Source organism: Ochotona princeps, chromosome 2, assembly GCF_030435755.1.
Source record: "Ochotona princeps isolate mOchPri1 chromosome 2, mOchPri1.hap1, whole genome shotgun sequence".
Lineage (NCBI taxonomy): Eukaryota > Metazoa > Chordata > Mammalia > Lagomorpha > Ochotonidae > Ochotona > Ochotona princeps.
In genome coordinates, this window is record NC_080833.1 from 5,847,486 (window position 1) to 5,862,472 (window position 14,987).

Consider the following 14,987-nt stretch of genomic DNA (forward strand, 5'->3'; position numbering starts at 1 on the left):
ACAGTCTTCGTCTTCCAAACTCGGATAGTTGGTGTTTGATGGTTTTATTTGTCGTGCTTTTTAGGAGAATATTCATTTTCGCTTTGGGGGCCTGGACGCTGGTGCCCTCCATTTTGTACATGGCCTTCTGGCCTGCTTTGGCGCAGACTGAAGGGAAGCAGGCATCACGACCTGGTTCGATGTTCTCTGTCAATTATTTTTGTTGTAACTTTCATTCATATTTCATTTATGCCATAAAAGTTTTATTAACATTTGTTTTTTCCGTGTCACATTTTATCTGTTTTCAGAATTATTTTCATTACTTTGAGTTGAAGTCCCTACATCCACTCCCATCTTTCTTCTGTCTTTGTTTTAGAGTAGATTTCAGAGCAAGAACGGCAGGCAGGCATGTGTGGCACATTTAGTTGTGTTTGATTTCCTGATGCAAGTATTCATTCTTTGTCTTTTGTCTTGTGTTCAAAGATCAGCATATACCAGTGGGAAGACAGGAGTAACAGCAGGAACTAGATTCTGTTTCACATCTGCCAGTTGCCGTGAACATTCTCAAGCTTTGTGATTACCAGTTTCTGTTGCTAAGAAAAAAATTCACTAGGAGCAAAATTATGAAAGCAGAAAAAAATATGATAGGACTTTGGTAGTTTGATGATACATGGAGGTTGACATGTGACTTAACCTTTTTTTCAAAAATGATTTCTGATTAGTATGGAAACAATGATATTACCCACGTTTCTGTAGCCCTTGACCCTTTGTACCCTAATCAATTAAGTAAGCTTGTTTAAAAAAAAAGTAAAAAATAAAAAAAAAAAACCAACAATGGTTTCTGAATTAGGGTTTGTACTCTGGGAACAAAAGCAAAGCCTTTAGGGACCATCTGCTGCCCTTCCTCTCGGCTGTTCGTCTTGGTGCCCAGCCGGTCTTCTGTATTCTCGCAGCTCAGACGTTCTGGCTTGCAACCTCCGCTGTAAGTGTGTTCTCCTCACTCTGTCAGCCGCCAGGCCTGGAGATAATGTCTCCCTTTCCTGTGAGTGAAGTGGTGACCTGGAATGCTGGGATGGAATTTGGAGTTTGGAATCATTTGCTGTGCTCCAGTCACATGTTCCTGCCTCTGTCTCCTGATTTCTGTTTTCTCTACTGGGAAAAACGAAACATAACTTCCTTAGAAAACCTCTCTTTAAACTCCCGAGTGGGCTTCCCACCACGGCAGCAGTTGTCAGGACGCATTGTCTTGAAAGTCTACTTCCGATTGTTACTCTTCTCCCTGCAAGCCTAACTCTTGTAGAGGCACTTGGTGTAAGTTGGTCTTTGTCAACCATTGTGCCAAAGATTGGCATTTGTTCATCTGTTGCCTGTGCTGCAAAAGAGTACAGAACCAAGAGTGGTCCTAGGGCCCAGACGTCAGCTCAGTTGCAGGAAGGTGTTTTCAGTGAAGCTGGGTGGGCTTCCCTCTCGGTGGGTGCTCTGATGGTGGTCCCGGTTTCTGTCTCCAGGGCGTTTGTTTACCTCAGCAACCTGCTCTATCCTGTGCCCCTGATCCACCGAGCGGCCATCGTCAGTGAGAAGGGTGAAGTCCGGGGCTTCCTACGTGTGGCCGTACAGGCCATTGCAGGTGGGTGCCCTTCTTCTGAAGCGAGCCCTGTGGGTTCTCACTGGAGACGAGCTGAGCAGGCCCGTTCTGCAAAGGCCACACTGCACTGAGCCTACACTTGGTGGCAGGTTTGTGTGGCGTGAGGGAGGCCGCGGTGCTTCTGTTGCAGCTGCTGTTCTGAGTGATCGCAGAGTCTGCTTACTCACCTGCCGACATTTTGAAATAGTGAGGTAGAGACTGTCTTAAGCATGACTAGATCAACTTTGCAAAACACATTGGCATTTTAACTGCTTTGGAAGTGAAAAGAAAAGATTTTCAAGACTTTCCTGCCTAATTTTTTCCCCCTCTGGGTACTTCTAATAGACATTTTATTTTAAGATTAAATAAAAATAAATAATTTTTATTTCAAAGTCAGATATATAGAGAAGAGGAGAGACAGAGAGGAAGATCTTCCGTACGATGATTCACTCCCCAAGCGGCCACAACAGCCAGAGCTGAACCAATCTGAAGTCAGGAACCAGGAGCTTCTTCCGGGTCTCGCAAGCGGGTGCAGAATCGCAAGGCTTTGGGCCATCCTCCACTGCTTTCCCAGGCCACAAGCAGGGAGCTGGATGGGAAGCAGGGCCACTGGGATTAGAACCGGTGCCCATATGGGATTCTGGTGCATTCAAGGCAAGGGCTTTAGGTGCTAGGCTGCTGCGCCATTTTTAAGCTACTATTTTTTAATGCATTGATCAAAATTCTGTTCTTTTCCACTTCTGCATGCTCCAGCCTATATCTGGGGAAAGAATGTAGCTGTTTCCTATGATTCTCCTCTCCTTTGAAACGCCGTGCTGTCCCTGTGCTGACCTTTGGCCTTTCCTCCATGGAAGCCCATGCCACAGTCTCCACACGACAGTCTGTAGAGGTCTTTCCCACAGTCCGATGGAATATGTTCAAATACATGTGTCTTACGGAATGTACTGGCTCAAGCAGGGAGCGGGTTAGCATGCCTGCATACGCCATTCAAACTACCTCAAAAAGCCTCATTTGAGCCAAGGCGGTCGGTGAGGCTCCAGCGGCAGGGCTGCCTTTTCTTCTATGCGAAGAGACTTTTGCATTTGCCTTATCGTCCAGGAAGCGTCTCTGCACATGTGGTCTCATTTGATTCTTATCACTTTTTCTGGTTTAGCGGATGAAGAAGCTCCTGATTATGGCTCAGGAATCCGACAGTCAGGAACCGCTAAGATATCTTTTGACAACGAGGACTTTAATCAGGTGAGAAATCTTCAGGAAGAAAAACCTGTGGAAAGTGAAAGAACTAGATGGGTTTCTAAGGCACATATTCAGCATGAAAGTCCAGTGTTCCAACCGTGAATATTTTTGAATTTGGTAAACTGGTAAGCACAGCCCTGTCCAGCGGAGTACAGAATATGCCTGCTGCTACAGTAGTCAGGTCCCCCGGCCTCCCTGCCGCTATAGTAGTCAGGTCCCCTGGCCTCCCCACCGCTACAGTAGTCAGGTCCCCCGGCCTCCCCGCCGCTACAGTAGTCAGGCGGGCCTCTCTACTGCTCCAGTAGTCAGGCCTGCCTCTGTACTTCACTGCACTGTGTCTTCCCAGGCAGCTGTTACTTTGCATAATTTTGCAGTCACTGTTATTTTCTTGGCCAGGTATGCAGAAGTAAAGAAATTGGGGGGAAGTGCGTCTGTATGCTGCTGTCTCATGTGCCCTCCCTGCCATGTCCTCAGAGTGACTTTTCTTCTGTGGCCATGACACGTTCCGGTCTGTCCTTGGAGGAGCTGAGGATTGTGGAAGGCCAAGGTCAGAGCTCTGAGGTCATCACACCTCCAGAAGAAATTAATCGGATGAATGACTTGGGTACGTAGGCAGAGGGCCCTGTGGTGTGGGATGTTGGGAGACAGAGAGGACAGCGACTGCTGCCAAGGGCCATAGTTTATAACTAATGCGAAGGGAAAGAAACCATGACTCTCCTCTTTGCATTATTAGAACCATTTGTGTGTGTGTTTGCTCCTTTTTAGACTTGAAGTCAGGCGCTCTGCTGGATGGTAAGATGGTAATGGAAGGATTTTCTGACGAGATCGGCACCCACCTGAAACTGGGCAGCGCCTTCACTTTCCGCGTGACGGTGCTGCAGGCCAGTGGGATCCTCCCCGAGTATGCGGACATCTTCTGCCAGTTCAAGTAAGCCGCTGCCTTGCTGTGCTCCGTGCCTGTGAGCTGCTGGCAGGCTTGGGGACTACAGACTCCCGTTGCTGAAGGAGAGGCCAGAGTACAAACAAGAGACTCCACTGGGATGAGTGCAGGTCCTGGGCGCAGTGTGCCCGCATCCTGCTAGAGGGCTGTGTTGTGGCCCGCCCCCTCCCGCAGGAGCAGAGCCTCCCAGCCAGGCATGCCTGTCTTCTGAATGCCCTAAAACAAAGACAGATGGCGAGGTTGACTCATACATCTAAAAGCAGTGAATCATGTGGCCAGCATTTAAGCCTATTGTTTGCTCACTCCTGGGGAAAGGAGTGTCCACAGGACATGAAGAATCAAGTCTCCTCCCGTCAGAGCAGAGCTGCTCTCTAGAGTTGTGGCTGGCTTTAGTCCCCTTGGGAACTGCTGCTTCTCTGACCCTCGGGCCCCCTCTGCTGAGGGGGCTTTCCCAGATCCTCAGTGTGAATAGCTTCACATAGCCTAGTGTCTTTCCAATACTGGGAGAGGGCAGCAGTGCCAGAGGGAAGCTTCTAGCTTCGTGCCAAAGCCTCTCTGCCCGGCCTCGGCCTTGCTGAGCGTCCTAATGTGGTTTGCACAGCGATGCTGTGATACAGTCTTTAGCTACATCCTGAATGAAACGTGATCACTGAATTGTAAGCCAATGATGCCATTTGTTGCAACTCCTAGCTGTTGAAATCCTTCCCATCAATAGTTACTTTCTCTGTTTAGTGTGTTCTTGCCATCAGCTCCAAGTTTAGGGGAGGATGGAGTTGGCTAAGTGAATTCATTTTTTGGAACTTTTTGCTATTGTGTTCGGACAACTGATAGGTGTTATTAGGAAAGTCGTGCTCGCTTTACTGGTGTCTGCTAACAGTGATGTGATGTTCTCATATCTCCTGAGAACGAATTCCCCTCTTTGTGTTGGATTTGGAGGAGAGGACATGTGAACTTACAGAAAGACAGTCTCCCTGAGGGCAGATCTGGCCTAGCAGCTGCTACGCTGGTGCCGACAGCCCAGTCCAGTCAGGGCCTGGCTCTGAGAACACCAGCTCCTGCTAGTGCAGACTGTGGGAGGCAGAGGGGTGGCGCCAGTGAGTGGGTTCTGGCCAGCTGCGTGAGAGACCTGGACCGAGTTCCCAGTTTCTGGCTTCTGCCCGGGCAGGGTGGGGGAGCCTTTGGAGTATGAACCAACAGATGAGGGAGCTCTTACTGTCTGTCTCTCTGCCTGTTAAGTAAATAAACAAACACACTTAGAAACATCTGCTTCATATGTTTTCATAAACTCCCATGTGGCCTGTGTGTGCCTGAGTAGAGCTCCAGGGTGTTCGTGCCTCCTGCAGTGGCAGAATAGAGAGGAGTGTATAGGTGAGGTGTGCACTAATGCCCACGGTCAGAAGGACAGTGAGGAGGGAAGATACAGCTGGAAGGAGGGATGAGAAAGAAGGAGATGGGAAGGATGTGTGTAATCCAGAGCCCGCTGCACCAGCCGTGTGTGGGACCCGCGACCCAGAGCGCAGGTGACTGTGCCTCTGTCCCCAGACTCAGTGGAGCCATTAGGAGGACAAGGGGTTCATGCTGCTGTGGTCTCTCTCCCACACGAACAGTTCCCCCTGCCTTGTGTCGCTCAAGGGGGAGTTCTGATATCAGAATAGCAAGGGTCTTTTATAAAGTTCATGGAAAATGTGTGTTTTGAAAAAATTGCATATGGGCCCAGCGGCATGGCCTAGCGGCTAAAGTCCTCGCCTTGAACGCCCCGGGATCCCATATGGGCACCGGTTCTAATCCCGGCAGCTCCACTTCCCATTCAGCTCCCTGCTTGTGGCCTGGGAAAGCAGTGGAGGACGGCCCAAAGCATTGGGACCCTGCACCCCCGTGGGAGACCCGGAAGAGGTTCCTGGTTCCCGGCTTCGTATTGGCACGCACCGGCCATTGCGGCTCACTTGGGGAGTGAATCATTGTACGGAAGATCTTCCTCTCTGTCTCTCCTCCTCTCTGTATATCTGACTTTGTAATAAAATAAATAAATCTTTAAAAAAAAAAAAGAAAAGAAAAAACTACATACATTTCAAAATTCTTTTGTACCATCAATAAATTTAGCTTTTAGCAATCATTTTATTTGAAAAACAGAGAAAGAGAGGGAGAGATAAAGAGATCTTCCGTCTGTTGATTCACTCCCCAAATGGCTACAAGGTTGAGCCAGGACCAGGAACCTTGTTTGGGTTTCCCACATGGATGAAGTAACCGCAGCCCTTGGGCTGTCTGCTGCTGCTTTCCCTGGTGCATTAGCAGGGAGCTGGATCAGAAGTGGTGCAGCCGGGACTCGAACCAATGCCCACGTGGGATGCTGGTGTCACAGGCAGAGACTTACCCTGTTATGCCACAACACCAGCCCCTAAATTTACCTTTTAATTGCATTTGTGTACAAACTTCTTGAAGTACCTTTCTGTTTGTATCTGGCAGTAAATCTTCCTGTTGGATTTTTTCCCTCTGCTGTGAACAAAGAAGGAGAGCAGGCAGTACAAGTCACTGTGACAGCCCACCTAGCCTGTCAGTTCAGCAGGGACTTCTGGAGTCTTTGCTGCGTAAGCCCTGAGGGAAGACAGTTGCTGTTTGTTAGGGGGACAGCCATGTAAACATGCTACCAAAAGCAAGGAAGTCATTGATGCTGAGCAAAACTAGGTTCCCAGTGCTGTGAGAAACAGCCCTCTCAGGGTAAGGGAAGATGTAGTTCCCTCAAAAAAATGTTGACTTTACCCTTTTTTTATAAAGATTTATTTATTGGCTGTTGTTCTAACTCATATCAGTTGTTGACCTTGTTTCATGGCTTCTCAATTATGGAAATTTATAATGATGGACTACTGGGTCCACCATATCCAGATGTGGGGGTATAATACAACATGCATCCCTGCTTCCAGACGAAAGATGGATTCCCAATGAAACTGTTGGAAACGTGTAAACAATGGGATGCTGGACTGTCTGACTCCATCTGTACCAGCAGTGTTGGGGGACACTTAAATAAGAGACTGACGGAATTATGATTCCTTATGAAGGACTATACCATTGTAGTAAAATGGGGAAAATCTGTCAGGGGTGCGAGTTGGGGGGGAATCCCAGTCTATACGGAAAAATAAAAAATAAAAGGATTTTAAAAATTATTTATTTATTTATTTGGAAAGGCAGATATACAGAGAACGGGAGAGACAGAGAGAAAGATCTGTCCACTGGTTCACTCCCCAAGTGGCCACAATGGTTGGAGCTTCTTCTGGGTCTCCCACACAAGTGCAGAGTTCAAGGCTTTGGGCCGTCCTTGATTGCTTCCCCAAGCCACAAGCAGGGAGCTGGATGGGCAGTGGGGCAGCTGGGATATGAAACGGCGCCCATAAGGGATCCCGGGGCGTGCAAGGCAAGGATTTAGCACCAGACTCCAGTTGAATTTACTTCTCAACTGTCTTTAAGGCCTTCTTGTGCACACACCCGCACGGCTAAGCAGCAGTCAGATTTCCCAGCCCTTTATGATAAGAGCTGGAGTCAGTGTCACCATGCGCAGGTTAGGGCAGCATTCCAGACCAGAGTGCCAGCTCCAGTCCTGACCCGTGTCTGAGGCCGTGCTGCCCACGCACATCACATCTGAGTTCCACACTCCTGGTTTTGGCCTGACCCGTCCCTGGCCATTGTGACTTGGGGAGCTGAACCAGCAGAGGGGAATCAGTTCTCTCTTTTGTGTATGTTTCCTTTTCTCTTTCTCACTCTGCCTGTTAAATAAAATAAATCTTCAGTCTAAAATATGTGACACTACATAATGTTCTTGACAAGGAAGAGTAAATAGTTTAGAAGAATCTGCTTGAGTCAGACTCCTCTCCTCTCACATTGTTCTCATGTCTTCTTTTTATAAAGCTTTTTGCACCGCCATGATGAAGCGTTCTCCACAGAACCCCTCAAAAACAACGGCAGAGGAAGTCCCTTGGGCTTTTATCACGTGCAAAACGTAAGTCACAGGGCTGTTTTTGCCAAACCCGCCGGAGGGTGTGGTAAATAGGTTTTGAGTGAGTTAAGAGGGTACATTCTGTGAGGCCCCAGGAATTTTCTGTGTTGGGGAAGATCGGGACCAGTATGGACAATAGAGGGAGTAGCCAGAGCTGGGAGGTAATTCTCAAAGAATGAGCTGCCAGCCTTCTCTGGGTCATGGTGGGCCAGGACTCTGCTGGTAAACTCGCTCGTCAGCTTGAGTAAAGTGAATAGTTTTTATGTTTCTGGGGTTTTTTAAAGCAAAAACGTATTTAATACGAGTTTTGTTAACATTGCATTGTCCTTTAAGGCCTCAAATGCTTCTGTGGTGGGATTGCAGTAAATACCTCAGGTTCTGTAGAGTGATGCCGTAATGAACCCATTAGTGCCCCTTGCAGCTGTCCCCATCCTAGGATAAGGAAATAACCTTCTTTCTCATACCACATATCACTCAAACTCTAGGCAGAAGTCATCATTCATATCACTGAGGGTTTATTTAGTGTCACTGTTCTGAGCATTTTTATCTAATTTAATTGTCACCTTTGTACTGTAGATACTCATCATCTCTGTGCCACAGCTGGGATAAGTGAGAGATGGAGCATTTAGAGTTACTCCCAAGTTACAAAGCTGGGAAGATGCAGAGATGGGTTTGGAAGCCAGGATCTTCAGTGCTGTGTGAAAGGGTCACCTACTCTCTCGCTGTCCATGCTTCCTGCACAAAGAGAGCAAACATCAGCACCGTGACTTTAGCAAACACAAAACATGCTCTTCTCTCTTATGTTTAATATGAGCTTGCATATCCATGGCAAGTGATCACCAAGGTCTTCCTGAAACCTTGGGGAATGCCGGGGACTCAGATGCCCCCCAGGAACTTAGAAGGATGATGGTGGAATAAACTCCATACGTAATCAAGAGAGACGACATGAGAAAAGGGAAGGACCCAGATGCTGTAGGCATGGAGAAAGGGAATGTTACTTCCATATGGAAAGAGGTTTTAAGCATATTGTTTTTGCTGGGGACAAAGGTGAATGTAGAAGGGAGATGGGGGTTTTCTGGAGGAGGTTGTGTTAGTAAGAAAACATGTACCTGGCCTATAGTCCACAGTCAGTACTTGTTTTTCTTGTTGCTATGAAATATACAAATGGCTCAGGTGCATGGATGTCTTTATGGAAGGCCCTTCCAGGCTAGGATGCAGTGTGGCCTAACAGAAGGAGAAGCAGGTGTGCTGAATGAAAGCAGGAAGAGGCCTGGGTCAGTGGGGCCGATTGTGGAGCGGGGTGGAGTTACTTCAGAGTGAACACCAGAGGGAAGCTTCGACCTCTCGGTGCCTGTGTTCTGCGTGGCAAAATGCCCAGCATGCATTGGTGGTCCACCACACTAACGTTACGATTGAAAACAAAAGTGTTCACACTCTTTTAACAAAGCTTTTCTTTGGGCGTTCTGCTTAGATTGCAGTGGAGGTCACAGAATCCTTTGTGGACTATATCAAAACCAAGCCAATTGTGTTTGAAGTCTTTGGCCATTATCAGCAGCACCCGCTACATCTGCAAGGACAAGACCTTAACAGGTTTGGACCAGATTGCAAAGATTTTTGTTGTTATTACTGTTGATTTTTAGTTCGTCACTTACTGGAAAGGATTAACAGAACTTAGGTAACAGTTTTGTGTGTTGCCCTATATTTCCTCTTTAGAAATATCACCATGTTTCTCTAGTCACCTAACCAACTCAGATTAGATAGAGAAAATTGAATTTTCCCCAGGCAGCCTTTAATACCATTATTTTGTGGGAAGAACCAAATCAGGTAGAAGGTTGAGGCTCTAAGGCGAAACCATGAAGATTGTGTAGTTGTTATTCATGACCCACAACTTTGGGAAGCTCTGAGTGGATTCATCAAAGCTGAGGAGGATGGGTAGGCATTTGGCGTAGTGATGAAGACACCACTTGGTACACTCACATCCCGTATTGAGGGCTCTGCTCAGCGTCTGCTTCCAGCTTCCTGCTGATGCGTCACCTGCAGGCATCAGGTGGTGACTCAAGGACTTGGGGCTCTGGAAACCCAGGTGGAGATCCAGACGCCCGGCTGCAGCCTCACCCTGGCCCAGCCCTTTGGGGCATGGGAAAATAAACCAGGGGGAAATTTTTTCCCATCTCTATTCCTTTTAAATAAAATATAAATTTAAAAAAATAGAAAAATAGGGCTCAGCAACGTGACCTAGTGGCTAAGGTCCTCGCCTTGATCCCATATGGCCGCTGGTTCTAATCTCGGCGGCTCCACTTCCTCTCTATCTCTCCTCCTCTCAGTATATCTGACTTTGTAATAAAAATAAAAATAAATCTTTAAAAAAAATAGAAAAATAGACTAGCAGTGGAGACTTTGATGACAGCAGGATTGACGAGAATTTTCGTATTTCCTTTGTTAGATGGAACTTGTAGAGGACTTATCAAAACCTTCCAGTCTGTTAGATTGTATAGACCGTGTCTAGTATCTGATACACTATTCCAGAGTTAAAAATATAGGCAGTCTCTTCCCTTAAAGGCAATTTAAACTTGCCATTAATATCAACATCTGCTTTGTTTATGTGCTAAGGAAAATTCCCTGCCTTTCTTTGCAGCCCCCCTCAGCCGTCTCGCCGGTTCTTCCCTCCACCTATGCCGCTCTCCAAGCCAGGTGAGTACCGCATACACTCCTCACAGGATAGATGTGTCCCTGTGCACACATCTCCAGCTGTGAGTGCACACCCACTTCTCTGCATAGCCTGACTCCAGACTGCTCCAGAAAGCTCTTGGAAAACGGAAGGATCAATGTAGGGGCGTTGTTTGGCCTGGAGGTTAAGAGGCTGCATCCCTGTCGGAGAGAGACATACAGAGATCCTCAATCCATTGACTTACTCCCTAAATGTCCACGATGACTAGGGGCGGGCCAGCTCAAATGGAACCCTAGAGCTTGGTCTGTTCTCCCATATGAGTGGCAGGAACCCAAGTGCTTGGACCATCTTCCACTGCTTTCCCAGGTGCCTTAGCAGGGGGATGGGCAGGAAGCAGAGGAACCAGACCCCCAGTGTAGCCGTGCTCGTGTGTGTGTGTGTGTGTGTGTGTGTGTGTGTGTGTGTGTGTGATTAATGAATCACAGTTGGACATGTTTATGAGGTACAGTCGGATGTTACACATGTATGTATGTATGAGGGTAAGCACATACCCATCACCTTGCACAATCTCCGTTTTGTTGTGGAAAGGACATCCAGAATATTCTTTAGAAATGATTCGTCACTGTTCACTGTAATGGCCCTGCTGGGCAGTAGAACACCAGAACTTGTTCCTCTTCAGTTACCTTGTTTTGCTTTCTCTTTGTTTATTTCTACCCTTTTCCCTCATGGCCCACTTGCCAAATTCCCACCCCACCCTGTGCTCACTCTCCGCCCTCTGGATTCCTCACCTCCATCTGCCTTCAGACCATGAAAGAAAGATTGAGCTCATTCGGTTTCTCGTGTCTGGCTATGTGACTGTGCATGTGTTGGACACATTTTCTGAGCACGCCCGTGTGCTTGCGTCCTCCGCCGTTGCCACCTTCCAGAATGAGGCTGACCCACTGCTGCCTTTTCTCTTTCTGCCAGTTCCAAGCTGCCAGAGCGAGAGGGTGCCCAAACGAGATGGTTAGTAGTTCAGCTGGCTGTTAGATGTAGATCCAGCCCTGAGGGCTTGTGCCAAGGCCTGGCTCTCTTCCTGCTCGTTGAGCTGATTGTAGAGTAGCACACTGTGAGGGTGTATCCCATTTCCTTCAGAGGTGTTTCTCTACTTGGACCGCTGTCACGTCAACGCAGGGGTGAGGCGCTCTGTGTGTCTGTCTGAATTCTTTGCCACATTGTTTTAATTTTGAAGATATTTTACTAGTAGCTGGTTTTGTTGGGGTTCGGTTCCTAATACTCCTGACTTTGCCCTCTGACCCTCAGACATTTACCAGAAATAGTGAGACTATTCTCCTCTCCCCTGGCACCACTAGCTGAGGTGACATGCAGCTCGAGCGAATGCTACTGTACTTTTGAATGTACTATAGATTTATCAAGCCCACGACAGGTGTGATGTTAGTGGATCTTTGAGACAGCAGGCTACATATGCTAATCTACATCTTAGGAATGAGGAGACAGGTCACAGGGATTGAACACACGAAGTCACATAGCATCTGATTAATACGGATTTGGTGCCTGGGCTTTGGTACCTGTCACGTGCACAGAGGGCTGGAGGCGAGGTCTGCCGGCCGCCACTGGCTTGTGCTGTGTGAGGCTCTACCAGGCACTTCCCAAGCATGGTCTCTCCCACATGCCACAGACGGGGAGGCGCTAGCAGGGAACCGGTTAGATGGGACACTCTGCATTCTCATCTCTGGAGGCAGTGTGCAAAGAGGGAAACAGGCGTTGGCTCTTGGCTTTCCTTTCCTCTAAGTGGAGGTACCGAGGCAGTTCATGTGGAGGTTTCCCTGTGTCTCCCACGTTGAGACTTATCCCCAACTTGCTGCTTTCCCAAGTGCCTCTGTGAAAATTGACATTAGACAAGCTTGTACTTTTGCTAAGTAAACTTGGACCAGATTTTGACATTTTCTAAAATCTTTAAAAGTTCCAGCTACCAAGTTAAACACCATGAGCAAAACCAGCTTTGGCCAGAGCATGAGCAAGTATGATCTTCTGGTTTGGTTTGAGATCAGTGAGCTGGAGCCTACAGGAGAGTAAGTCCAACTTTCTATGTTTTTTAAATTTTATTAAAGATGTGTTTATTTATTAGACAGGCTGTGTACGTATGTGAATGAGAGAAAAGATCACTTCATCTACCAATACACTCTCAAACTTCCCCAAGCACTCGGACCATATTTTATCTCCCAGGCTCATTACCAATGATGGGACTAGAAGCAACAGAGACCCAAGGTGGCCCTCTGTCACAGGCAGCACTGACCCCCTGTGTCACCATGCTCCAGCCTCTCTACGTTCTTAAATAAGCCAAAGTAGTTCAATACTGGGGATATAATGCTGACTAAGTCTTGTGTTCGGTTTCATGAATCTTTTGCCGTGTCAAATTCCAGTTTTGAATTCAATTTTGATGATCTTCATATTTTTCTTTAAATTAGATGTTTGTTAGAGAACCAACCAGCATGGTATAAAAATTTGCTCTCCTGTTAGCAACAGCAAGAGCAGGATCATGCTGCACTTTGTCTCAAGCCCACCCGCATGATTTGCTTGATCAGAACAGGAAGCAGGTGGTGTGGGATGGAGTGTAGCCTGCAGGAGGAAGGAGGAAGCAGAGTGTCCCCCAGACCAGGGCTCTGCCGCTCAGCCCTGTTTCTGAGTTCATCGTTCCTTGTTGGGATGAGGCTGGAGCTGTCTCCTGCTTTGTCGGCTCTTTCATTCACAAAAGCCTTGCAAGCGTGGCCACCACAGATGTCTCCCAGCACCACCAAATGTTCCCTTGGAGTCGAAAACCACTGTTCTAGATCACAGTGGTTGACAGCAGCTCACTTCTCCCTGTGAGCTATGGTGTGACAGCGCGTGCTTCATGTGCGTATCGCTGTCGCCATCTCTGCCACGCTTTTGGAGAAACAGAGAAAAAGGAGCTGCTCCTAAGCAGCCAAGGGGCCGTCTCAGTGGTGTGCGGGGCGGCAGGCAAGCGGGTGCAGCCCCGAGAGATCCTGCTAGTGTCATCGCCAGGGGCTGCCCAGCACAGCGTGACGCACACATCCTGTGTGTAGCTGTCGTTAGTGAGCTTGCCTTGAGGAATTTGACTTTTCAGAGGCAGATCTGTAGCAAGATAACTAATTAGATAACTTGCATTATGATGAAGCAGTAATTACAGCAGTGGTTTCCACTGAATTAATTGTTGTCTGAATCCTAAAAAAATAAACCACAAAACTGTCTGGAATCTGAAATTGTGTCTGTTTCTTCTCTCCCGCCAATTGCTGCTGCAGTTACACACTATTTATTGAGTAGTAGCTCTGTTAGGAGCTGGAGCAGAACCGCAAGTCAGGGTCACAGGCCTGAGCACATGAGTCGGGTGAGGATGATGAGGCACGGACGTGCTGAGAAGCGCCAGGCTACAAGAGGAAGGCCGGTGCTCAGAGTGTGGAGAAGCACAGAGCCCGGGGCCGCGGGGCCTGATGGGTGAAGTAGCACTCACTGCTGTCTGTTGCATCTCTGTTTGTGTAGGTACATCCCAGCTGTGGTTGACCACACAGCCGGCTTGCCCTGCCAAGGAACGTTTTTGCTTCACCAGGTACTAATATGGGGACAAACTAGCACATAGGAGGGAATACCAAAGAGAGATTAGAATAGGCTAGGCTGTCATCCACTGCCTCCCCAGTCCGTTAGCAGAGACAGAGATGGGAGGCATGGCATCCTTCGGACTCCAGTTAGACACTCTGATATGGGATGTGGGTGTCTCTAGCAGTAGTTTAGCCCACTGTGCCACAGCAGCTGCTGCTATATGTGTGTTATTGGTTTCCCCCTAGACCTTGGCTTAGATCCACCTTGCTTCTGTATTTAAATATGTTTAGGAATAACTTTTGAAAAATAGTTTGTTTCACTTAGTTACTATCATGTGTACAGCTCCATATGATTTTTTGATGTTTTTCCTGATTTTCTGGAAGGTCTTTGCTTTTAGTCAGAAGTTCTGATTAGTGGGGGTAGAACAGTGATGCTTCCGGTGTCCTGAGCTCTGGTTTGAGATGTAGGTCCCCAGGTTGGGAAACCCAGAGTTCAGTCTGTCAGCGCTCAGAAGGGCTTCTGCCCTAGGCAGAGGTGGAGCTCGGGCTCCCACACTTCGGGGTATTCAGTCTTGGTTTCTAACCTGAACCTGTATCAGACTCTAATTCTTCCTCGGTTCATGACCCCTTCCCCCCTTAAAAAAATATTTATTTGTTTGAGAGATTAGCGAGAGAGAGGTAGAGAATTCTTTTATCTGCTACCTTACTCCTCAAATGGCCACGCACCAGATCTGGGAGGGTCTGAAGTCAGGAACCTCCCTGGAGCAGAATCTTCTGGGTCTCCCATGTTGGTGCAGGGGCCCGAGGAGTTGGGCCATCCTCTGCTGCTTCTCCAGGTATGTAACAGGAAACTGGTTCAACAATGGAGCAGGCAGAACTGGAACAAGCACCCATATGGGATGTCAGCACTGCAGGAAGAAGCTTTACCTGCTGTGCCACAGTGCTGCCTCCCACCCCTA

General features: G+C 47.8%; 1 protein-coding gene across 5 annotated transcripts in view; it reads left to right on the top strand.

Moving 5' to 3' along the window:
- Positions 1–14,987, top strand: part of KIF1B (kinesin family member 1B) — a 147,098-nt gene that overhangs the window by 112,674 nt on the left and 19,437 nt on the right. For all 5 annotated transcript variants that reach the window (XM_058674961.1, XM_058674930.1, XM_058674937.1 and 2 more), the window contains 9 exons: positions 1,488–1,606; positions 2,757–2,842; positions 3,314–3,443; positions 3,605–3,767; positions 7,677–7,767; positions 9,236–9,354; positions 10,400–10,455; positions 12,396–12,504; positions 13,973–14,039. In XM_058674961.1, coding sequence (XP_058530944.1) covers positions 1,488–1,606; positions 2,757–2,842; positions 3,314–3,443; positions 3,605–3,767; positions 7,677–7,767; positions 9,236–9,354; positions 10,400–10,455; positions 12,396–12,504; positions 13,973–14,039 — 940 coding nt within the window. The remainder of the gene's footprint in view (positions 1–1,487; positions 1,607–2,756; positions 2,843–3,313; positions 3,444–3,604; positions 3,768–7,676; positions 7,768–9,235; positions 9,355–10,399; positions 10,456–12,395; positions 12,505–13,972; positions 14,040–14,987) is intronic.